The sequence below is a fragment of the Periplaneta americana genome, chromosome 17 (genome assembly GCF_040183065.1).
Source record: "Periplaneta americana isolate PAMFEO1 chromosome 17, P.americana_PAMFEO1_priV1, whole genome shotgun sequence".
Classification (NCBI taxonomy): domain Eukaryota; kingdom Metazoa; phylum Arthropoda; class Insecta; order Blattodea; family Blattidae; genus Periplaneta; species Periplaneta americana.
The window spans coordinates 27590439-27616348 of record NC_091133.1 but is presented as its reverse complement, the minus strand read 5'-3'; the positions used below and the strand labels follow the sequence as shown (position 1 = coordinate 27616348).

The window sequence follows — 25910 nt, the reverse complement described above, 5'->3', positions numbered from 1 at the left end:
GCTGTTGGAGTGACGTATATTGTGATGTCACACTAGTGAAATGTTTTCGCATTATGTGATACTTTAAAATTCATATTGTATTTTGTTTGTATTTTAATCAAGAAAGATACAAGTTCCATGTTTTCAAATATACTCGTATGTTATGTATGTGATTTTCCATTAAAAGAATCCACTTTTGGCGGAAAATAAAATCAGTTTATGTTTATTACTTTTTATAAATGTTTTTCTGGATGGGATTCTTATCTACCATCAGACTTAAACATAAGAACTGTCAGTTTGGTTTACATTTTGAAGCGAATGTGTTTCTTATTTTGTGATTAATGTTTCAGGTGCAAGTAACATTACAAGCTGGAGTGCCCCAACCAATTCTCAACAGTACCAACAACAGTTCTGTCGCTGAAGATGACATTGATGCTGCTCTTGAAGACCTCCAGGTCACCTTAGAAGGTTCACACATCAATTCAGGCCATAATGATATTACACAAATACCAGAACTGTCAGACTACCTACGATTCCTTAAGTACGTATTTCATTTCTTTACATCATATCATTTATTGCTTCCATCTGATGATTTAAATGATATTGGACATGTAAAATTCACAAATGTAATTGCCTAATTATGATATTATTGAATACATATACCTATACTATAAAGTAAAGAGAATTTTATGTAATTTTATCATGCACTACAAAAGTAACATTCATACTACTAATTATTTTAGTCTTTATCACTCTGGTTGCTTCCTTTGTTCATGGAACTGGCTGATGCATAATCAGTCATCACTCCCTTGAACCATGGAATACGAGAGTTGCTTCAAGATATTTCTTGTCCTCTATTCCGGTTTTCGAAGTTAGGATATTCTACTTAATCTTGTAATCTAGCCTGATGTATTGTCATCTTGATTAGATGCTTCCTCTTCTATCGGGCTAGGTACCCCTGAAATACAAGGAAAAGGAGGCAGCAGCATCATAAAAGAACAAAACAGTTCAATTTGAAATCTCTAGTTAAATTATAAACTTAAGAATTCATTTATGGAAAAGGTATGTGAGTTAATAAACTGTAGACTACTTAATTAACACTATTCTGAAATTTCTTTTGATTAAGTTCTTTAATATGATCAGAAAGATACTTTGTCCTTGTATTATAATCATGATAGGCAGAATTTATTTTGAGTGACTTCATATTATGATGTACAAACGACACTGTTTCCAGAATGTAAATACAAGATATAGAGGTAAAATATTTCATTCTTCAAAAACTTCTTTACTTTCTGTTCGAATGGACACTCTTTGATAATTTTAAGAATTCTCTTTTACAATATGTGTTGTTGTTTTCTAATGCCAGGCGTTTGACAGTAAAGTCATTTGACCTCTTGCACTCCAATATTTTTCAAAGATATTATTATGGTCAGCCACTGAAGCACAGATTTTGAGGTGTTCCGAATCCATTTCTTGGTTTGAGTTGCACAATGAGCAGTTAGGGGACTGATATATACCAATTCTATGCAGGTGTTTGGCCAAACAGTCATGGCCTGTTGCCAATCTAAATGCAGCTACAGACGATTTTCGTGGTAAATCGGGATTTAACTGTGGATTATGATGCAGAGAGTTCCGTTTTTTCCCTTGAGATTGTGTTATCAGATTTTGTTTGTTGAAGTCTAAGTATGTAGATTTAATAAATCTTTTCAGAGAGAAATACGTAGATTTAGTAACATGTCTGTAAGTAGCAGTGCCCTTCTTTGCTAAAGCATCCGCATTCTCGTTTCCCAGGATTCCACAATGGGATGGTATCCATTGGAATACAATTCTTTTATTGAGTGATATTAATTGAGAGATCATTTTAGTTATTTCTGCTGTTTGAGATGAAGATGTGTGTTTAGAGACTATTGATAGAATAGCTGCTTTGGAGTCTGACATATAACTGCATTCTTAAATTTATTGATGTGGCATAGAAGATTCCTGAGACTTTCACTTATTGCAATGATTTCTCCATCAAAACTTGTTGTTCCATATCCAAGAGATCTAGAAAGTGAGAAGAGACAGCATGTAACACCTGCACTGGCACCTTGTTCTCTGGAGATCAAGGATCAGTCGGTGCATAAATGAAACCAGTTTTGTGCAGGGTACCTAATATTAATTGTCTCTAAAGACAGTTGTTTAATTATTTCAGTGTTTACTTCTGATTTCAGTATTTCTTCTGTTAATTTAGATTATATTCTATATTTAATAGAGTTAAAGGGTTTGGTTTAATTTGTAAGTTTTCTTTTAAATCTTTTACAATATAAATAGTTCTATAATTTTGGGTAACAAACCCCAGATAATTATGAATGGACATAACCAAAATAGATCGATTTTAAAAGTTTCATGGGTGTAATTTTGCTTAATACATGGAAGGCATAGCATGAACAGCTTAGTTTCTGACCTATTTCTATATGGCTTTTTTATGTAGGGTTGGACTCAACTCCTATACCAGATTTTACTCATTTTATTACTGTATTATTTAGTAATACTTGTATGGGATCTTGTACAATTGATCTAAATTGATTGAAATGCATGTAAACAGTTTTATTAACATATATCTAATTTTATTTTGCGGATTTTATCATTAATTTTAACTTGTAAACTGTTTTGATCAATGCTATTTAAAATAATATTAGTGTTATCTACAGCAAAATTTGTGGAAAATATTATAAATCCATTAAAATCCATATAAGTAATGTTCATCCTGCAGATTACAGACATTATGTTGCTGCAGATTACAGCAGGAGCGGCCCGTCCTTATGTGCTACAGTGCTACAGCACAATGATATTTTTTGCTCAAATAAAGTGTTTGCAATACCATAGTATTTGATCTGCCATTTGACAATTTCCCGTTGTTATGTTCATGACGCGTTATAGAGTGTTTAGTCTTCGCTCTTCGCTCTTTGGTGCCTCAGGGGGTTCGTTGTGCTACTCAAAACTTACATGAGAATGTAGACAGTTAATGCGCATGTGCGAAGCTGAAATAACTGCTCTGATTGGCTATTTTTACGTGGGGAAGTGCTGTAGTAAGCTTCAGCACAACACAGCTTGGAGATTGCAAAAGTAAAGCGTAAGGAAAGAATGCTTGTTTGTGGAGGAACTCGGAACTATGTACAGTGTATTTGGTAATTCAAATGTTCGACTGCTGCTGCCATCTAACAGTTTTTTGAGGTACCTCCTGAATCAATCAGCAAGCGACGGAAAATTGAATCCCAGAAAATTGATGCCAAGGAGGTATGTAACCGTATAATTCAGGAAACTACTCATCGTTTCCAATCTTTAAGCTACCTAGACGCAACAAAATTGTTAAACAGCGAATTTTTTGACAATTTTTTGCATAATTTTCCTGAACGCGAACTTGAAGTTGCTGTCAACAGCTATACTGTACTGAGCAAAAGAATGTTAAAGACACAACTTGGAGTTCTATACGGAAGATCCGACTTCCGAAATATAGATGGCTGTTCAATTGTTACAAAACATAGTCTCCAACAATTCACGGGATCCATTCTGTGAAGTAACGAAGTTGTTAAATATTTTGGTTACAATACAAATGACCACTGCTGAGCCAGAAAGATGTTTTTCTTGCTTGAAACGCATAAAAATGTTTTTAAGGAACACTATGTCCCAGGATCGCCTCACTGCTCTTGCAATACTGTCAATAGAAAAGAGTATAATGTCCAGGATGGAGGGATTTAACGTTTAACACCAGGGTAATTGACAACTTCTGCAGTAGGAAGGAACTCCATATTTCGTCACTAGGCGAGTCTCAAATTAAGATAAATGCATATAAGTGTATACAGTAGGCCGATATAGAGATTGTAGCACACTCATTATTTTGACCACCAGCCGCTACTGGATTACAAACATATTATATACAAATAATGTTCATGATTCCCTATTGCCTGACCAAGATTGTATCTCCCATGATGGTATCAAGATATATCTTCTCCAACTAATCTACATAGATGTACCGGTACTATAACTACAGAGTCTCCATCTCTCACGAAACCTTGGGAAGATAAAATTGAAAATATTTTAGTTAACAATAATCCAGCTGATTTAGACAATCATATATCAGATGTACTGGTACTACAATTTTTTATGTTTCACTTCCAACTCTTCCTGGGCCACAACATCCAGCAGCGAAATATTACAGGCTTCATTGTGAAGACAAACCTAATAAACTCTGCACCTAGTCAGGAACATCAAATCCTAAAAGATGTTCAAAGTGTGAAAGAGAGAAGAGAAGAGAGAAATATTCATATAATTTAGCACAATGCAACTCTTATAATAGACGAAGAATTATACAACAAATTATGAATACTAACACACGCACAAAATTGAAATCCATTACAATGATAGTTTTGGTTCCTGCAATGAATTGAGAGCCACTGATTCTCCGCCATTTGATGCACATGATGTATCAGATATACCGGAAATTACTGTGAAAGAGGTGAACATTGTATTATCTAAAGTTAAAATAGATAAGGCTACAGGACCAGAGCAGTGTATATTAGAGAGTACCGCATTCTCGGCGGCAGCAGCCATATTTACTCCTTGCTCGGCACAGAAGCATAAGCAGCAATGCTAGAAGGAAGATCATTAAAGGTGATATCATACATGTTGTTGTGGTTTATTGAATACAGGAGACTAGGATTAATAAACATTATTGCCAGAGTGAAATGACTGATTAGAGATAACACTTTATTATTTATGTTATGTCCATTTCAATAGGAATAACATCAGCAATTTTCTATGCAGTTCTCGTACCAACACTTCGACTGCCACCATTTAGCAGATTGTTGTTGTGCATTTGCTATAACAGACAATTTTCTTAACAATAAATACAGTCTAGTTCTAAAATACAGTGATAAGACTTTTTCAAAAATATTGTGACAAGTTGACAACTTATGACTTGAAGTGTTAATAATTAAAGACTTCAAATCCTTTTAGTGTCAACTCATTTTCTACCAACGTTACACATTTTTCTACATTTAGAATTATATCAATCACAGATTTACAAGGTATACAAGTGACATTTCCTTGTAAGACTTGAGAGTGACTAATGTGCTAATAAAATTCATAGATTTATCCCTGTTTTCAGTTATTACTATTAGAGATGAAAAACAGTTTTCACAAATGCTATATGCCTATAACTTATTTTGTTTTATTTTGAACAAAACTCAAAACTGATCTCAACAAGTAGTAGAGAGCTTGTTGTTCACTCAAGTCAATATTTCTATTTTCAGTTAAATTACAATTTAGCCTATATCAATTTACTTTTCCTCACATTCATCTTCACTAGACCTTTCTGTTTCGGCATTACTTACATCTGTACCTAGAAACTCAACTAATTGTTCAGAATCGCAAACTGCGTAATTTCCATGCTCCGTTTATGAGAAAAACTGAGAAATCGTAATGCAGTTTTGAATTATTTTGCATCCGGGATTGGATTTATGGAACGGAGAGTAGAAAATAAATTTTCTAATGCATCCTGTGTGGATCTAGCATAAGATATTTGAAGTTCGCTTTATTATGACAAATTTCTTGAGAATCAAGAACTGTTTTTGTTATCAGTACTATACCAGTTTGGAATGGTTTTCAACGTCTGCTTTTGCCCACCTTGATATTTTCAATTATAAATATTATGTTATTACTTACGGCTTTTAAGGAACTCGGAGGTACATTGCCCCCCTCACATCGTTCCTATCCTGTGCAAGATTAATCCAGTCTCTATCATCATATCCCACCTCCCTCAAATCCATTTTAATATTATCCCCCCATCTACGTCTCGGCCTTCCCAAAGATCTTTTCCCCTCCGGCTTCCCAACTAACACTCTATATGCATTTCTAGATTCGCCCATACGTGCTATATGCCCTGCCCATCTCAAACGTCTGGATTTAATGTTCCTAATTATGTCAGGTGAAGAATACAATGCGTGAAGTTCTCCGTTGTGTAACTTTTTCCATTCTCCTGTAACTTCATCCCTCTCAGCTCCAAATATTTTCCTAAGCACCTTATTCTCTTATGAGAGTCCAAGTTTCACAACCATACAGAACAACCGGTAATATAACTGTTTTATAAATTCTAACTTTCAGATTTTTTGACAGCAGACTAGATGACAAAATCTTCTTAACCGAATAATAAGAGGCATTTCCCATACTTATTCTGCGTTTAATTTCCTCCCGAATGTCATTATATTTGTTACTGATGCTCCAAAGTTATTTGAGTTTTTCTACCTCTTCGAAGGATAAATTTCTAATTTTTATATTGTATTTCCATTTCGAATAATATTCTGGTCACGATATATAATCATATACTTTGTCTTTTCGGGATTTACTTGTATCAAGTAAAATTCCCGTGTTTTCCCTAATAGTTTTTGGATTTTCTCTAACATATTCATGTCCTCCGCATATACAAGAAGCAGTAACTCGTTCAATTCCAAACCCTGTTATCCTGGACTTTCCTAATGGCATACTCTAGAGCGAAGTTAAAATGTAAAGGTGATAGTGCATCTCCTTGCTTTAGCCCACAGTGAAAATATTATGTCGTTGAGAAATTAATCACTGAAGTATAGTCCTCCTCTTGTTTGTGACTTAATGCTAATTTTGTACATCGACAATTGATTACACATTGATTAACTGCACACCAACATGGCATTCTTCAAGATAACAATGAAATATCACACTAGAAACCTCTGTTCCTACGCAAGTCTTGCATAGTGCAGTCTCCCCGCAGGAGTAAATATGGCCTCCGCATCGGCATTTGTCGGATCAAAAGAATGCGGTACTCTCCAATATACACTGCTCTGTACAGGACTAGATGAGGTAACTGTACGAGTGTTAAAACATCTTATAGCATCTAAGTTCATTGCATTATTAGATACTGCGATACTTAACTTGGGTTTTGTTCCTAAGGAATTCAAAAGAGCTAGAACAATCTTATTACAGAAAGATGGTGATTCAAGAGATCTAAAGAATTGGAGACCCATTACAATATTCTCGGTGATAGAAGAATTGTTGAATGTGTATTAAACCTAAAATTGCATAGTTTTACAGCTCTGTCTTGTCATCAAAGAGGTTTTGTCTCGACTCCTGACACTCATATTAACACATCTCTGATCAGTGGTTGCCTAAAGCAGGTAAGGCTAATAAATCTGTTTTATTGCATTCCTGGACATTACAAAAGCCTTTGATTCTGTTGGTCACAAACCTCCACCTACAAAATCTTACAACTGTGGCTTTTGCTGATGGTATTACTTTAATATCGCGAAGTAAACGTGGGATCTAGTCTCTCATTAGTTTAACAGAGAACGAGTTTTCATCAGTTGGTCTTAAAATCATCCCAGTCAAAAGCAAACTAATTTCAATTAATAGCACATTTATTGCTTTAGAAATAATATCTATTAAACGGATCAATCATTAAATCTATAACTAATATTAAAGAGATTATTAAATACCTATGGGTTAATTTCCTTGATGAAATAGTCTTCAATGAGAAATCAACCATCACAACTCTGCATAAAAATATCACAACTTTGTGCTTCACCTTTACTTAAGCCTGATCAAAAGGTTAAAATAATCAGCCAATACATTTAACCCAGCCTGGTATGTCCACTACAATGTGCACTTCTTACAAAAATTAGATGAGGTTTTTTAGACGTTGACAAAATCACAAAAGGAGTGCTCAAAGAACTGATTGGATTGCCTCATGATTGCCCTGATGGAATGATTGTCTCAAAATTTTCGTGGCCTGACACTAATGAAGGCAATCTAGGAAATTTATAGTTTACATACTTCAACACTTTACTTCGAGTCTATGACATTTTGTGACACTTTGAAGATAAAAAGATGTATGCTTTATCCAAACTTGCCATATCTACACCAGAAGCAAGTCACTGGACAAATCGATGTATATGTAAAGTACTACGCATGAAGCCTTCAAAACTTGGACTACTCATTCATTACGTGGTAAGGGTGCCATTATCTACTGTGAGCTTCCAAAAACGAACTTCTGAGTTAGTAATAGAAACGCATTATCCTCTTCTCAATGGACGAACATCTTGAAGATGTCATGCAATATCTCTGCAGTTCACGCAATTCCAGACAGAAGGTTCAGCACAACCCATTGTCATTTTCCTAATTGCAGCGAAATAGGAACACTTCGACACATACAGAGATCATGTCCTAGATATTATAGAGTGAGACATTCATTAGCATCTACTTTATCGACCTCAGGATGGGAAGTCTATGAAAAGATAAATTGGATGGTGATGTGCATCAACCGGCTATGCGACATTCTGTTAGTTTCGAGAAAAACACGTTAGAAGATTTGAAACATTTTTAATCCTGGAGACGTACGTTTAATTCTTGCGGACTTGATAACTACACATATAATAATGTTTCATGTACTGATTCATCATACTATGTGCATAAAAGTGTGTTATACGCACTATTATAGATGAAATTCCACTTAGTTGAAATAGAAACTATCACATTATAGTTATGCATCAATCAGTTAAGCACCAATATATGGCGCTTACATTGTTGATGCATATTACTAATGGCACATTTTGATACACTTCAGTCATTTAAGAGCGAGAAAGGGTGTGTATATGGTTGATGCATTATACTTAGGCATTTAACAATAAAATTAATTAATGCCCAAAGATACTTTAATAGTGCACTAAGCTTCATACAAAGTAATTGGAACAATAATATCGGTAGGACAATATTGTGAACAATTTTATAGTAATAAACTTTTGATATGCCTACAAATGAAATGTTTTACGATATATATATATATATATATATATATATATATATATATATACACACACACACACATACACACACACATACTATATTCTAACAAACTGTACACTATATTTTTACCTCTTATTGCATTCATCCAGCCATGGAAGTCGACCTGGTTGGCAAGTTGGTATAGTGCTGGCCTTCTATGCCCAAGGTTGCGGGTTCGATCCCGGGCCAGGTTGATGGGATTTAAATGTGCTTAAATGCGACAGGCTCATGTCAGTAGATTTACTGGCATGTAAAGGAACTGCTGCGGGACAAAATTCTGGCACATCCGACGACACTGATATAACCTCTGCAGTTGCGAGCGTCGTTAAATAAAACATAACATTTTTCCAGCCATGGATATTGGATTGGTGTGTCATGTGAGGACCTTGACCTTGACCTTGACCGAGCTTATTGCACTATGCGATATTAGCTTTTGTTTAGAGGGGGAGAAAGAACATGCTGAATAAGGTAGGAGAAATTAAATGTTGTTTGTATGTACTACTTTCGAAGAAAATGTATGAACATAAATTGTAGAATACTAAATAAAAATTTTTTGTAATTATCTTCAGTTCCAGAATGTATAAATGTCCTACCTAAGTAATCTTAAAAAATGTCAGACATTCAAGAGAATAAATGCAGACATGATAGATTATTACTGGCTAGTTATGATAAGAACTCGCCTGTGATCCAAAACAGTGCAGTGACAGAGAAACAATAAAGAGATACAAGATTAAAGCTGCCAAATTAATCTGTTGAAGTGAAATAATCAATTCTTGAGTATTACGATATCGTGGCACACTTCTAAAATCTGCCAGTGATTGCATTAATGATTACGATAAGGTGACACAGGCCATAGTGTATATTTTCTATTCTGCTCTGCTCTCCTAGTAAACAAAGTAGAGCCCAATGCAAATCCTGTGCCTCATGGAACGGAAAATGATGTCAATTTATATGTAATAATTGCACTGTTACATACTTGTAATCAGCTGGAAGTTTCTTTTTCAATTCCAGGGAGATTCTTAATTAACATGTCTATAATATTTTGTGCACTGCTTATCATTATTAGTTTAGAAATTTGTATTCCAGTCACTACACTTCAATACTTATAAAATTAACAAAGTATTGACGATCTTCCAGATGACCTTATCCAAGCGACAAACTACACAACTGAAATATATCAGAGATGCATTAAACAATGTAAGCACCAGGAACATACCACTTAGCTGCTTGATGCAGAATTACATTCAGCATTTATAAAGATTAGGCGCATAGCCGTTTGATGCTAAACTTGCAATCTCGGATTCAAGAAATGGTGCATACATCTTTTTGTAATAATAAGGGTATATTTCAAGGAAGCCCGACAAAGTGTGTGTACACTTAGTTTATCCTCCACTACGACAGGTGGCATCAAAATCTCAATTTTGAAAAAAGTGGCACTTAACCGGTTGATGCATATCGCCGTTCAATTGTGTGTCTTCAGATGTATCTTTTAGGGGAGTTGATATCATTGCTATAAACGAGCGTGAGAAAAAAAAACCTCGTCATTGATCCAAGAATTTGTTTTGAGAGGGATTTAAATCAAACAACAGAAGGTGACAAGGAGAAGAAAGCAATTTACGAGCCCTGTTTTCCCTATCTCTCACAGCGGTATAACCTACCACTAGACAGATGGACAATCATTTGTTTACTATTTGGTAGCAGGGGAGGAGTTTTAAAATTAACATGGTCATATTTAAAAGATTCGCTGGTTACTCTCTCCTGATTATGCCTAATATAATATGGTAATATTACATTAGGCATAATCAGGAATTCATTAAAGTTCTACATAATCACCTGTATTTTTTCAACAAAAAAATTAATAAAATATAATAAATAAAATAAAAAATGACAAAGATAAATTCAAGATGAATGTAAAATTCATTATTCAGTTATATTATTTGCTATGTTTTAAAAACATTTTATTACATTTCAGAACCCCTGAGGTCAGTGATGTAAAATTTGCTGATGTCAAATTTTTATTGATAGTGATATATATAAATCTGTACTAAAATACTGTTCAGAAATGTTCATAACAGCATCCAAAAAAACAGAATCCCTTGAAAAATATAAAATCAAGCCCTGCACTTAATAACTGGTGCAATTAAAACTACTCCCATTGAAGCATTACAAGTTCTCTCTTCAACTAAACCAATAAATTTAGAATTTGACATGTAAGAGCCTTACTAACTTTATGAAAAATTAATTAGGCAGCCGAACTGTGATGCATGGAGTAGGTATCTAGATTCGAAGCCCAGATTAAAAACACATGCTAGATTTATATAAGAGGTGATCATATTAAAGAACAATTTAGGTACAGTACTGGTAATTATACCAAAACAAAAAGAAAAAAATATTACATAATACCGTAATAATCCAATTGATATTATATTGACCAATTACAATTTGGACTTAAAAGAGTTAATAAGAAACATACACTCACTTGTGATTCAAAAGCTCTTACATTCGAAACAATTCATACTGTACAAATTATCCATCAAGTGAATAGACCCGTACAGAGTATGTATTTATTTACATTCCATGGTATTCGTACATCGCTCCACAGCTACAATATGGAACATTAAAAAAAGAAAAAAATTAATAGTACTATAAAGTCTTAATTATAGTTACAGTCTAGTTGAAATATATACAGAAGAGTTTTACAATATAGTCTACTAGTACAACACAAGGTTTAGTATTAATAGTTATTACAAGACAGAAATATTCATGAAGTGTTGTTGTATGTCACAAATTCACCTACAGAATAGAAGGCATGTGAAATTAAGTACTTTCTAATTGGGCCCTAAATAATCTTGTTTTGAGTTTGATTTTTTACATTCATAGGAAGGCAATTAAACATTTTTACTGCCATATAATGCATTCATTTTTTATAGCACGGTAGACTTGGTGATGGTATATAAAAGTCATTTTTTGGCGAGTATTTATACTATGAAGTGTTGAATTAGTTGCAAAGTTTTCACGATTACATACAAGGTAGTTCATAAATGAAAAAAAAATATACTGAGAAGCTATGGACATTATTTGTAGTTTTTTTAAAAAGGTCCTACACAATTACCTAGATTTGGCACCTACTATTATTGTAATTACTCTTTGTTGTAGTAAGAATATACTGTTACTATCTGTATAATTTCCCCAGAATATTATTCCAAAACTCATTATCGAGAAGAAGTATGCTAAGTATATTGTTTTTAAGGTACTATCTCTTGCATAGATGTAATATCAAAACATGCTGAATTTAGTTTGAGGGTAATTTCTTTAATATGATTTTTCCAATTTAACACATTATCGATTTGTAAGCCAAGAAATTTGGTTGGTTTTGTTTCTATTAGGAATGTGTTAATTATTGCGTTTGCAATTTGTGAGGTTAAATTTGGGCAGGATTTAAATTGAATTACAGCAAAATCCCTCATAACTGGCACCCAAATAACCGGCACAAGCAAAACAAAGGCACTTTTGGCTGGGTCAAAAAAAAAAAATGTTTTAACATTGGCAGTTTTGCTACATTACACAGTTTTTATGTTTATTTAATTATGTTCAGGCCGTCAGTGTTGCCACATTAGGAAGTTCGCACGAACTTTCGTTTTTCCCTTGAATATTCGAACCTAAAATTATTATTTGTGTTGTGTGATGTATTTTAATAAGGAAAATCCACACAGTTTTTAAGTGTATTTAGATATGAGCAAGTGAATACGAACAAATATACCAGTATTTATTCAATTATCCGGCAAAATCTCGTATCCGGAACTAGCCTTGTGCCTTTGGTGTCTGTTAAGAGGATTTTATTGTATGTTAGTTTTGTTACAGTTTAATACAAATTTATTGGCTGATAACCAATCCCATATTTTGAGGAGAATTGCCTCTGTTGAAGATAGGAATGAGTTGAAGTTACTTGCTGTAGTTACTATACTTGTATCTTCTGCAAATAATAATATGGGATCACCTACATCTTTTATTAGGAGTGGGGGAGGCAAGATCATTTATGAACACTAGAAAAAGTAGGGGATCTAATATTGATCCTTGAGGAATTCCATTATTAATAATTTCCCATGTCGAGGCAGATTTTAGTTTTATTGATTTCACTTTCTGTTTCCTATCTATGAGATATGGTTCTCTTTCAGATGAAGTTGAAGGAACTGATGTAGGTGAAACTTGTCAGGTATCTTTTTTAAGAAAGTAGGTGAACAAAATTGAGGTAAAAACACATCTTTACGATGGATTTCAGAACACACTGAGGCATAAATGGAAATGAAAGAACTGACATGTTACAAAAAAAAATTGTCGTCAAATAACCCTTAAGTTTTCCATAACAGTCTATAAAACGAATCATAAAAGATAGAATCACCTGTAATTACAATCCAAATTAATCAGTGAAAATTATCATTCTAATTGGAGGAAAATTCTCAGGGATTCTGGATCGATATCTGAAGCACCTCTTAAATCAGCTGTAGCAATGTTAGGTTAATCACTGGACATGATTGCTTGAGCAAATATCTCTACAGAAGTGGAATAACAATCACACCAAACTGTCTCTTTTGCCATCAGGAACTACATATGGATTTGTATCACATAGAAATCTGTGAAGTTCTTACAACATATGATCTAATATCAAAATATTGGAAAGCAAGAAAGAGAATAACTTTCTTGTTAGATTAAGATCATTATATAAAATATCTCTCTCTCTCCTCTCCATCCCTCCCTCCCTCTCTCTCTCTCCCTCTCAATGAGTCCTACAGCAGGTGCTTACAGTCGCAGATTTTGAATCCATACTAAAGAATGAATTAAATGCACTTCTGTCTCCTGTACAGCAGTTTGGGAGTGTTACCAACTAGGCATGATCTGGCTGTGGCAGGACACTGCGTAATAAATCACTTTTTTACTTTTGAAGTTTGAAAAGAATTCATCAACTTTGAATAAGATCAATCTTTCTTCCTGTTCAGGCCAAAGCGATTCACACTGAAGCAGTCGAAGCAGTTCTGGTTCACATGTCGTGATCTTCATCTCACATTATATAAATCACGGGAGGAAGCAAGCCAGGGTGCTGAACCAGCACATCACATCAACCTGCGTGGCTGTGAGGTCACTCCTGAGGTCAACATTGCGCAGGGCAGATACGGGATCAAGCTCGAAGTGCCAAGTGCTGAAGGAATGACTGAAATGTTTATACGTTGCAACACTGTGAGTAGTAATAGTAATAAATATAATTATGCTAGTGATGGTAATAATGACGACAATAAAAAGTTAGTTTAATGAGATTAATAGACATAAAAATGCATGGATAAATTAAAAAAATTACAGATAGTCGAAAACACGTTACTTCATCGGAAATTGACATTTATTTAGAAGGCATATGTATGAGTAATATGAAATATACGTTTTAGCTTTTCAGCCATTTCTCCTTGCTATAGTAATGACAATCATAATAAACAAACTATGAATGGATAGCTGTCACAACGTGTTCTTAAATAATAATTTATGCTGGCGTAAAAGAAAGTTTCAATATTGCATTTATGTTGGTACCACTTCATCTAAATTTACAATAAGCCATAATTAAATTCCCGATGGGAATCAGGATAGGGAAGAATGTGTGTGAAGGGAAGGATTGCATTGAGAAGGAAACATGGTAAGCTCCATTCATAATAGCATGCTTGATGCTTTTTTTCCGTTTGCCGTGAAAAGAGGGATTGCATTGAGAAGGGAACATGATAAGCTCTGTTCATTACAGCATATTTGGTGCCCTTTTCCGTTTTTCTTTTAAACAAGAATAGAAATCTTAAGACTCACGCAAAGAAAATTTCTAAACCTGATAAATTGGGCACAGATAATTGGAAGTTTGCTGTAATTTTTAGACAGTTTAATTACAGTAACTATTAACACTGAACTGAAAAACGCAAGTAAAAACAAAAGAACCGTTCTAAATGATACCATGGGGAGGACATTGCCCCAGAATCTCCCTCCAGCAGCTATCACTGCTGACTAATTACTAACTCTTCTAGCAGTTGGATTTCAGTAGACACAGAAAAATTAATTAAACATAGAAGTGTGTAAAACGAAGTATGAATAAAAACAAAGTATGATATGATGTGATATATATTTGTCGTTAATCATTACTTCCGGTGAGATGGTACTTCCCATATTTTGTATACAGTGCCATCCCACCTTATTACATAGAAAATTTATGTAAGTCATAACTTACTTCATTCCCTCTTCCATTCATGTTCCCTTTAAATGCATCTTTGTCACCTCTCGTTTCCCTGCCTATGTATCTATTATTTCCCCACTTCTCCCCTATTGGCCCCCACACTTATAACCTTACTTCGCTTCACTTGCTATTGATATCTTAGCGCCCCCCCCCCTCCTACTATTTACTTTTTCTTTCTATTTTCTCCCACTACTTCCCCACTACACCAACTTCTTAAATCATAATGTTTCTTCTTACTATTCACCCCTCTTCCTTCATCACTGGATCCATTCCATTTTTCTTTGGTTGCCTTGTCGTTGTTTTTGCCTGACTCTGCAAATCTCGTACTCGCCTTTGAATCGCCCCTAAATACTGACTGTCGAAATTCCGAAGCATTTGTAGAATTCCGCTACATGTTGATATTCCTCCTTGACAGATGACGTTCCAGGCTTCTCTCAGTCACTTAAGGTTTCTTGTTTCTGCATTCCATGTCTGACTATTGAACTCCATGACGTGCTTACTTTGCTATTTTGATTAATGTTGCCAAAGATAATTTCCAATACTCATCAACACTAATCCCCTAATTTTCTCCTTTAGGACTCTTCTATTTCTCTCTATTTCTTCTGAATCTACTTCCGGCTCCTTAATCCTTCAGAGACATTCTTCTACAATAAAGATCAAGTTGTTAATCTTTAATCTGTCTCTACACAGTTTTGTAAGCTGACCTCTTTTCCTATCTTCTTTCAGGAAAGAGACCAAAACCCGTCTTCTGCCCCTTACTTCATAACTCCAGTCATTGTCCATTCTAATGGGAGTGTTCCCTAGCAGTCTTCTGTTCCTCACGATCTTATCCTTCGTTATCATGCTCTTGAATTTATAAAAATAAAGTATTAAAATAGTAAAAAATAATTTCTTTTTAATTTTAATAATGTCCAAAAAATTGTCATTGTCATCATCATTATACATTACCATGATTCACTGGCGGGTCCTGCATATTTCTTAAGAGGAGGAAAGAAGTTAACAGCGCAAAATGACACCTTCTTGAGAGAAACATGCTAAAAATTAGCCTACATGCATACATGTAAGACCAGGTAGTATTAGGGTTGGCCTATAGCAATAATCTGTTCTTGTAAACTGAATTTCCTAAATTGTCCAAAATATAATGTGTTTTCACTTCCATTCATTTTTAAATAATTGCACAAATTAACAATTACAAGGAAATTCACAACCTCGCAGCATTTTTCGCGCACACTACAGCATCACACGTGTTGGAAAAGACCAGCTACTATCACGTAACCGGAACCGTTTTACGGAAATGGGAATGAGAAATAATCTGTTAGGAAAACGAGAACACTGCACCTACCCACGTGGTCTGTGTTGTCACATATACATTTTACAAGTTCCGTGTCACATGCTTTTGAAGAACGTCAGTTCTTGTAAAGTCATACCACCATTATTGTTCAAAACTGCCGGTGGCCGAATAATTTTTCTTATGTTAAAAATTATGTAGTTTGGAGTACTTTCAATTTCACATATATTTATACAAAACTGACAACTTGGCTGTTGCCCTGTCTAGTAGACAATGAATGGAAGTGAATTTCAGGGGCCAAAAAGCTCTGCTATACTAACGTAGAACTATTTCCTCTTAGTTTTATATAAATCCAACTTCAACTTTCAGATATCCTCGAAAGTTTCAAACCATGAATAGTAGCTTATATAAAGTGCAATGAATAATATATTTTGATTTATAATTTAAAAAATAGTTTATATGGTGTCTTTTATAGCTTTGCGTTAAAACTGTTTTTATTGTGCCTCCTCCTAGATTGTTAGTCTGGTTGAATACAGCATCGTTAGATGGCAGCGGTAGCGAGCTTTGCTGCACGACCAGGTGGTTTCTATTTCCAGCCCATGCACTGATTCAAAGGAGGATCTCCTCCCTATCCGTTCATTTACTTGCTTTAAAACTCTGCTTCTTTCTCTGGCCGCTAGTGCGCTGTTGTCTATGTGTGTTAACTGCAGTAAAGGAGGAATGGATTGCCTTTCCTCCACACAAACAATCTCGCACCTTTCTCACAGTTTTCTAGCGGCACATGAGTGCGCGTCGTTTAAAACTCGATCAACCAAGGTTTTCTTATAGTTGTGAACTTAAAAATTGTCGAATCTTCCTCGAATTTCAAGGCATATATTTCATTTGGTATTTACTTTCAAAAGAAGAAAAACGTGAGGAGGACGTTCCTCCTTTCCCTCCCCCGAGGAACCTCCACTGCCATGATTGCCAATGGATTCGAGGTCTGTGGGTTGAAACCCAGCCAAGGGGAATGATTGATTTTAAAGGGTGGCATATTTTCCGTTGGATGGGAAGTAAGCACCCTTATAGGCTGAAATTTTTATACGTTGCAACACTGTTAGTAGTAATAGTAATAAATATAATTATGCTAGTGATGGTAATAATGACGACAATAAAAAGTTAGTTTAATGAGATTAATAGACATAAAAATGCACGGATAAATTGAAAAAATTACAGATAGTCGAAAACATGACGAAAATTGACATTTATTTTGAAGGCATAAGTAATATGAAATATACGTTTTAGCTTTTCAGCCATTTCTCCTTGCTACAGTAATGTCAATCATAATAAACAAAATATGAATGGATAGCTGTCACAACGTTTTCTTAAATAATTTATGCTGGCGTAAAAGAAAGTTTCAATATTGCATTTATGTTAGTACCATTTCATCTAAATGTACAATAAGCCATAATTAAATTTCCGATGGGAAGATACTTTTGAATCAGGATAGGGAAGGATGTGTGTGAAGGGAAGGATTGCATTGAGAAGGAAACATGGTAAGCTCTATTCATAATAGCATGCTTGGTGTCACAGTAAAGAACTCTGGTCCCACGCAACAGCTGTGTGCTCTAAAGTGTCATGCCTTGGACTAGCATTATAGAATGAATGCTGGTTTAAGTCTTCATGGGGGATGAAATTTTGGCCAGTGTATGAGATCAGTGCCAACCCAGCATCATGATGAATTGAGGGAGGAGGCTACAGTGAATAATAAAATCTAGTTTCGCATGCCAGATATAATGGCTGGTGGAATCATCGTACTAATTACTTCCATACAGGTTGGATGATCGTTCACCTCTCTTGAGACATGTGAGCGTGAGGTCAGAAGACGACTGGTAATTCATGCCATAGATTTAATTTTAATTTTTAATATAAAGAACCCTGTCCCTGATAAAGGGTTCAAGCAAAATTTGTCACCTGTGTCGAAGTTTGGAGGTAGCACATTGCCCTCATATCACTCACCTAAGTGCATGTGGATAATCCACCCTCCACCCACAATCCATATCATACCGTGCCAGAAGTTAGTTATCTTGATTGTCTTCTCCCTATTAGTGGTTTGGAACGTTTATGCATACTGTTGCTACAGTAATCAAAAACATTAGTGATTATATCAATACACGTATTTTCAACATTTTATATACGACACGCTTAGCAAAGACGGAAAAAAATTGGATATGGTATCTATGTTTCTCGAAGAATATAGGAATATGAAAATCCATTTTTGTTAAATCATTGAAACTGAATTTCATTTTGTTTCATTCCTCATTGTCAGTCACAATAAATTAAAATAATGAATTCATTCTCTTCATATAAAAACTTAAGAGAGACGCAGCAAACCAGGCAAGTATTGAGCTGTGTGAATAAATTGTGAATTATTGTAATGTTTGGAGGACATTACATTAACACTGTGGTAGAAGCATTTTGAATTGTTATCATTGTTATGTTACGAAAGATTAAATGAATTTATATGAAGGAATATTTTATTATCCATTGCAGGAGGAGCAATATGCCAAGTGGATGGCAGCATGTCGACTAGCTGCCAAAGGAAGATCTTTGGCAGATAGTTCCTATGATGCAGAAGTGAAGTCTATCATAGCATTCTTGCAAATGCAACACCCTGCTCCTGCACCAGCAATCAATCCATCAGCATTAGACATTATTCCAGAAGATTATGTTTCACCACGCTTCCTAAGGAAATTCAAAGGAAAAGTATGTTATGTTTCTAAATTTAATTGTTCATTTACTCTCAATTTTTTTCCAGGATTTCATGTTTACTGCTTTTGGGCTGCAACTAGTTTCTGCAGTTATATTATCTTGAGTGCAATCCAGTAATGAAATGGAGTGAGTATTATTTTATTTGTATGTACATTTACAATTTTTCATATTGTGTTGACAGTTGGTGCAGAGGATTCTAGAAGCTCATGCCAATGTAAAAGATCTGCCACTTGTAGATGCGAAGTTGAATTATATCAAAGCGTGGCAGTCACTACCAGAATACGGTATATCACTTTTCATTGTTAAATTCATGGGCCACAAAAAAGAAGAATTACTTGGGGTGGCATTCAACAGGCTTATGAGGATGGATATCAGTACAGGAGACCACATAAAGACATGGAGATATAACACTATGAAGGTAACTATGAAGTTCATGCGAGTGAGTGAGCGAGTGTGTGGTGTATACATACATATAACTAAAGAATACTAATTACAAAATGCGTTACGTCATAAAGAAGTATCATTACTCATTGCTACTTTTACATTGTTGTGGTACAAAATACAGTGAAACCTCGTTCATCCAAACTAATTGGAGCTGAGAATTGTCTATATTAGCAAAACTCTGGAATAAGAGAAATGAAAGAAAACAAACGCAATTTTGTCAATGAGAACAATTATTTCGGTGTTACAAAATAATGTACAGTCTTGGAAACAATTGATGACGCACAGATATTTTATAAGTCCCAGAAAGGAGGCACTGCGCATAATTCGCGGGTGCTCGTGTAAAGGGGGTTAAGTATGATTTGGCTAAACTGGAATAAGTACAGATTTGAACTATCCACAATTACTTTTTTCTTGTGTTAAAGGGGTTAAGTTATTCTTCCATCTATGATGCCGCTACAATGCTCCATAGTTTGTGACAAAGGGGTTTTATTCAGTACCAAAGGAGAGAAGTTTACATACCTTACAGTTTGACTTAACCCCCTTTACACGAGCACCCGCGAATTAGAGGACGAGCAACAGGTTCACAAACAAACCACTAATTGATGTAATAACATTTTTCTGTTTCGTGGTATGTCGTCCCTAAGTAGCTAGAACAACTGCCAAAAAGAATTAAGCATAAATAAGTAGTGCGATAAAGACTGTGGAGGTGGACAAGTTGATTTATTTCCACAGCTAATGCACAATCTGTCTCATTAATTTAAACCAAATCAAGTTAATATCCAATTTGATGTTTTAAATACGTTCTAGAGTATTGCATTGCTTCATACAGACCATTTCTATCATGGACGGTTTTAATCTAGTGGTCAGAGCGCCTGTTTCCCATGCAGTTGGTCAACTCTATGCCCTGAAGATGCGAGGCTGTGATAAATGCCGGTGGCATGTGGACAAGATATGTCCAAGTGCAGTAGCAACCTGTATTTGAATATTAAATCGGTGTGTGCAAGACTGTTCCATGCGGTAAAAAAGTAAAATTATTTTCTTCCTCCATGTTAATATGTCAAAACAAATGCTTATACAAATTTTGGCCACTACACCGCAATTACGAGGTCGTCCAGAAAGTGATTTTCCCTGGGGCAGTTTATAGAAGAAAACACAATTTCATGGAAAAATTTATTGAAACAGATGCAACAATTGTTGCGCTATTTTTCAACATGTTCCCCACTGTAATTGAGACATTTGTCATAGGTACCATGGGATCAATTTTTGTATCCTTGGGTCGTAGAAGTCTGTCGCCTGGGATTCGAACCGGTATGACATGTCTAATTTCTGGTGAGGAGTATGTTGAAAAATAGCGCAGCAATTGCTGTATCTGTTCCAATAAATCTTTCTATGAAATTATTCTTTCTTTTTGTAAACGACCCCAGGTAAAATCACTTTCGGGACTGCCTTGTAATTGCGGTGGAGTGGCCAAAATTTGTATTAACACTTGTTTTGACATTATTTACATGGAGGAAGAAAATAATTTTACTTTTTTATCTTCCCCCATGAGAATGGTTGCTTGTAAGTGTAATAATGCTATATGGAAATAATTTAGGAAGTGATGAATGATTTTGTAGGTAACATTTTCTGTTAATACGACACAATATACTGTTTTGTTTCATCATTGACTAAGGCATTAGTGTTGATGAAGCTGTTTGCGATGACTGAAAAGATATTGGAAACTAATCCCCCTTTCTGTGATAATTCTCACAATAGTTTATAGTATTTGAAATTAATAATTTAAAAACAAATCCAAGCTGGGCTATTTGCAATTGGAGAAATAATGGTCAGCATAAGGAACAAAATTTCATAAATATTGAATTACTGATTAACTTTATAACTTTTTTAATGTGTTAACATTAGAAAATTACCTGACCTAAGCTTCAGACAATGAAGAACACCACTTCGAAACTAGTGAGCCAGGTAATTTTCTAATGTTAACACAGTAAAGAAGTTATAAAGTTAATCAGTGATTATATAAGTTAAAAGTGTGTATCCAACAATGAAAAATACTAAATTGTTAATATTCAATATATTGGTTAATTTCAGGCATGGAATGTGAACTGGGAAGTAAAACACATGATGGTGCAGTTCGAAGAAGGTAACATTATCTTCAGCTGTCTGTCTGCTGACTGTAAAGTCATTCACGAATTCATTGGTGGTTACATTTTCCTGTCTATGCGTTCAAAAGAAGCCAACCAGACCTTGAATGAAGAATTGTTTCATAAGTTAACTGGCGGATGGGTGTAATATGGAATGTATAAATTTCAGTAATTTGGACGTCTTCTTAACTGATTCCATAAATAAGTACAAGTGATATAGGTGCCTTTCCTGCTGTGAATTGTAAAAATATATTCACGTACAGATGTTGGATCATGAACTTGAAATTGTTCATAGCTTGTTACATAATACATTGTGATTTAGGAATCTCTGGCATCTTTAAATAATTTTCGAGGGTGGGGAAAATGTTACGATACAAGGAGGATTCTCGCTTCCCATTTCAATTATCTCTATAGTAATGCAACTGATAAATTTTCATAACATCACAACTTGCTTTTTACAAAGAGTTTTATAAAACAGATGAGCTGGCAATGCCATCAATTCACATAATGGATGACGTGTAAAGATCGTGATAATATGGTTCAGTTTATAGAGATATTTTCTATTATTTGCTTAGTCCATAGCCTGTTGCTTCAAGTTTTCACAGAAGCTGAATAATCCTGTACATTTTCCAGCAATGTATGTGACATGATTATTACAAACCTCTCATGATCTGATGATAACTTGTTAGTAAAATAATATATTTATATTGAAATCCATGAAATGCTTAGCCAGTGGAAAATATGTCAGTAGAGCCTTGAAAAGTGAGCGAAAGTTGTAATTGATTTTTTAAAATCATGTTCTGTCATTTAACTGACAGATACACCATGAAAGTGTACAAAAAAAAAAAATCCCAAGCAAGTTTGATCCTAGGGTAATGACCAGGAATGCTCATTTTAGGGGATGAATGAGGCTGAAGAAATTTTGAAAATGGAATCAAAGAGTAAAATATTTTACATGTGATTAGAATTTTGGATTGTAGTCTTCTAAACTGTAACCCACTCTATTTACCAATTGTCTTGGGTTTGTGTTTTTTTTTTTAAATTTGATTCTCTTATATGTTGGATTGAGATCCAAAGGTAGGCCAACTGCTAGTAGCTAATCTTCTTCTATTGTCAGATTTGATTGCAAGATAACGTAAATGAAGGGGTGCATAGAACGAGAAGAACATTAATGACAATCGATGTACGTAGTGAGATTCAGATTTAATGCAAAGTGACTGATAAGAATTCTGGTGCTATAAAATTTATATTCCCAACATTTCAAATGTAGTAAATAGGTTGTTCACATATACCTTCTGTTAGTTCATCTTGCAAGAGCAGTATTTTCTTTTTTAGAGTGATTTATGGAAGATAAATGGTTTGTAGATGTGATTAAGGATTATCCTTTCTTTGATGTGCATTACATAACAATATTCCCATGCGCCAATTATTCAATTCACTCACGTTTTATTAAACCAACAGTTGTTTCGTTTACATGTGGGACTTATTGTAATTATAATTAAAATCTTCATAGACTATTTTATGTTTTGTTTTAAGATAGCACATTAATATCTTGAGCATTTTTATTGCCACGTTATTTAAGAAATAATTACTGAATTTAGAATGGTTGTAACCATTATATAATATCTCATCTGAGACCTTAGATAATTTGAAATGAAACATGTTGTTAAACATAATGCAAATGTTGAACATATAATGTAAAAAGAGATTGTTTATTTGTAAATATAACTTCTATTGATAGCAGAAGATGTGGAGAACAGGGCGGGTTGTAATTTATAATTTGTTAGGTAATATTCATAACGAGAATATTACTTAGAATGTTACTGTACTGACATTCTTATCATTGTTAATATTTTACTGTAATTAGTCATTACACATAACATCTATTACAAGTGTTGTAATAGTCATGTAACTATGTTAGTAAAATTAAAAAGAAAACTGCAATTTTGTTATTAGAGACTATAATATACGACTATTATAATATTACTACTATTGAAAATTCTAATTTGCAATACACTATACTTGAATTTTAACAAAACAACGTTTGTATAATATGCTTTGAACACTAGTATTCACAGGTAACTTTTATAAATAAACCAGGAGATGTGAGATGTTATAAGTTTATTTTGTTTCTGATATGCCACTGCACTCTGGAAAAGAATTATTTTATCTTACTATCACTTACATACATATAAGTTTCTGTTGATATTTCTTAATATCATGCCGCCACAAAGCAAAGATGTTGTTTGATTTTTTGAGTACATAGAATTGAATAAAATTGTTCTAATTGAATACAAAGTGTGCTGATTTATTGAAAAGCAGTAAGCTGAATGGAGTGAAAAATGACATTGTTAAATGGTGATAGAGTTTGCTGATTTGCATTATTATTTTGACTCTCAATAGAGTTCAGCTAGGTCTCTTTCTTTCTTGTTAAAATTTTTGCATTTCATTAGGTGAACTCGGTTGAGAATGAATCCTGGTTCACAGCATGCTGTGCATATTGTTGTGGTCATTCGAAAAATTGTGACAACTATTTCATGTGACATATGTAGGAGATCTGAAATGACTAATTAAATTATTCGATACTGTTTCCATCTCAGCTACTGTTTCTAGGTGTTTCTTGCAGTTTTCAGGAACAGTCCATGAGTTGAACTCCTTTTATTTTATAGTTGTTGATATCTTTTGCTTCCTTTTTGATCAGGGTGCTTGATGTTTCATTATATTATTATTATTATTATTATTATTATTATTATCATTATCATCATCATCATCATCATCTTTATATCCATCTTAAGTGAAAAATACTATTATATTCTTAAGATTCCAGCCATTCAACCCCTGAGTTAAAATTCTGTTTACAAAAATCATATTTATAATTTGAAAACCTCCCAGAATAAGGATGTAACCAAGAAAAGTATAATTCATGTTTCAGAAGAAAAAAAAAAATAATTTCAGGGGCATATTTCATTAGGCCTAGATTTACTAGCGGAACCGTTTGACCAATCAAGGATACAGGTTTATTCAGCTATTGAATGCAGTATTGTATTGTATTGTATTGTATTTATTAACATTCCATGGTATTCATACATGCTTACAGCTAGAATATGGAACAAGTCAAAAAACTTAATACTATTATAAAATCTTAATTTATAGTCACAGTGTAGATGAAATATATACAGACGAGATTTACAATATAGTCTACTAGTACAACACATAATTTTAGTATCAATTTCATGAAGTGTTATTGAATGTCATGAATTCACCTACAGAATAGAAGGCGTGAGAAATTAGGTACTTCTTTAATTTGGCCCTAAATAATTTTATGTTTTGAGTTTCATTTTTTATATCGATAGGGAGGCTATTAAAAATTTTTACTGCCATATAACGCACTCCTTTTTGATAGCACGATAGACTTGCCGATGAAGTATGAAAGTCATTTTTTTGACGTGTATTTATGCTATGAACTGTTGAATTAGTTACAAAGTTTTCACGATTACATACGAGGAAGACTATTAATGAAAAGATATACTGACAAGCCATGGGCATTATTTGTAGTTTTTTTAAAATAGTCCTACACGATTCCCTAGATTTCGCACCTACTATTATTCTAACTACTCTTTTTTGTAATAGAAATATATTGTTACTATCTGTGGAATTTCCCCAGAATATTATTCCAAAACTCATTACCGAGTGGAAGTATGCAAAAGAATATATTATTTTTAAGGTATTGATATTTACTATCTTTTGCATAGATCTAATAGCAATACAAGCTGAATTTAGTTTGGGGGTAATTTCTTTAATATGATTTTCCCAATTTAACACATCGATTTTTAAGCCAAGAAATTTGGTTGTTGTTGTTTCTAATAGGGATCTATTGTTAATTATTGCGCTAGAAATATGCGACGTTGAATTTGGACAGGATTTAAATTGAATTATGTTAGTTTTGTTACAATTTAATACTAATTTATTGACTGAGAACCAGTCACATATTTTGAAGAGAATTTCCTCTGTTGAAGATTGGAATGTGTTGGAGTTATTAGCTGTAATTACTATACTGTTTTCGCTGTAAGAAAAATCCTCATGTAAACATAAGCACGTGGCTGTCATATCGTGATTGGCTACCAGTTGAAACACTCGCACGACGCAGGAAAATATAGTCCGTATTTGGAAACCACAATCTTGTATTATTTGAAAATAAAAAATT

The 25910-nt window shown here is 34.0% G+C and overlaps 1 protein-coding gene across 2 annotated transcripts in view; it reads left to right on the top strand.

The window, feature by feature from the left end:
• The window catches only part of LOC138693204 (unc-112-related protein-like), a 527407-nt gene extending 503403 nt beyond the window's left edge, over window positions 1–24004 (top strand). For both annotated transcript variants that reach the window (XM_069816977.1, XM_069816976.1), the window contains exons 6-10: window positions 330–520; window positions 13821–14058; window positions 18903–19115; window positions 19303–19539; window positions 21654–24004. In XM_069816977.1, coding sequence (XP_069673078.1) covers window positions 330–520; window positions 13821–14058; window positions 18903–19115; window positions 19303–19539; window positions 21654–21854 — 1080 coding nt within the window. In that variant the 3' untranslated portion in view covers window positions 21855–24004. The remainder of the gene's footprint in view (window positions 1–329; window positions 521–13820; window positions 14059–18902; window positions 19116–19302; window positions 19540–21653) is intronic.
• The last annotated feature ends 1906 nt before the right edge of the window (window positions 24005–25910 follow it).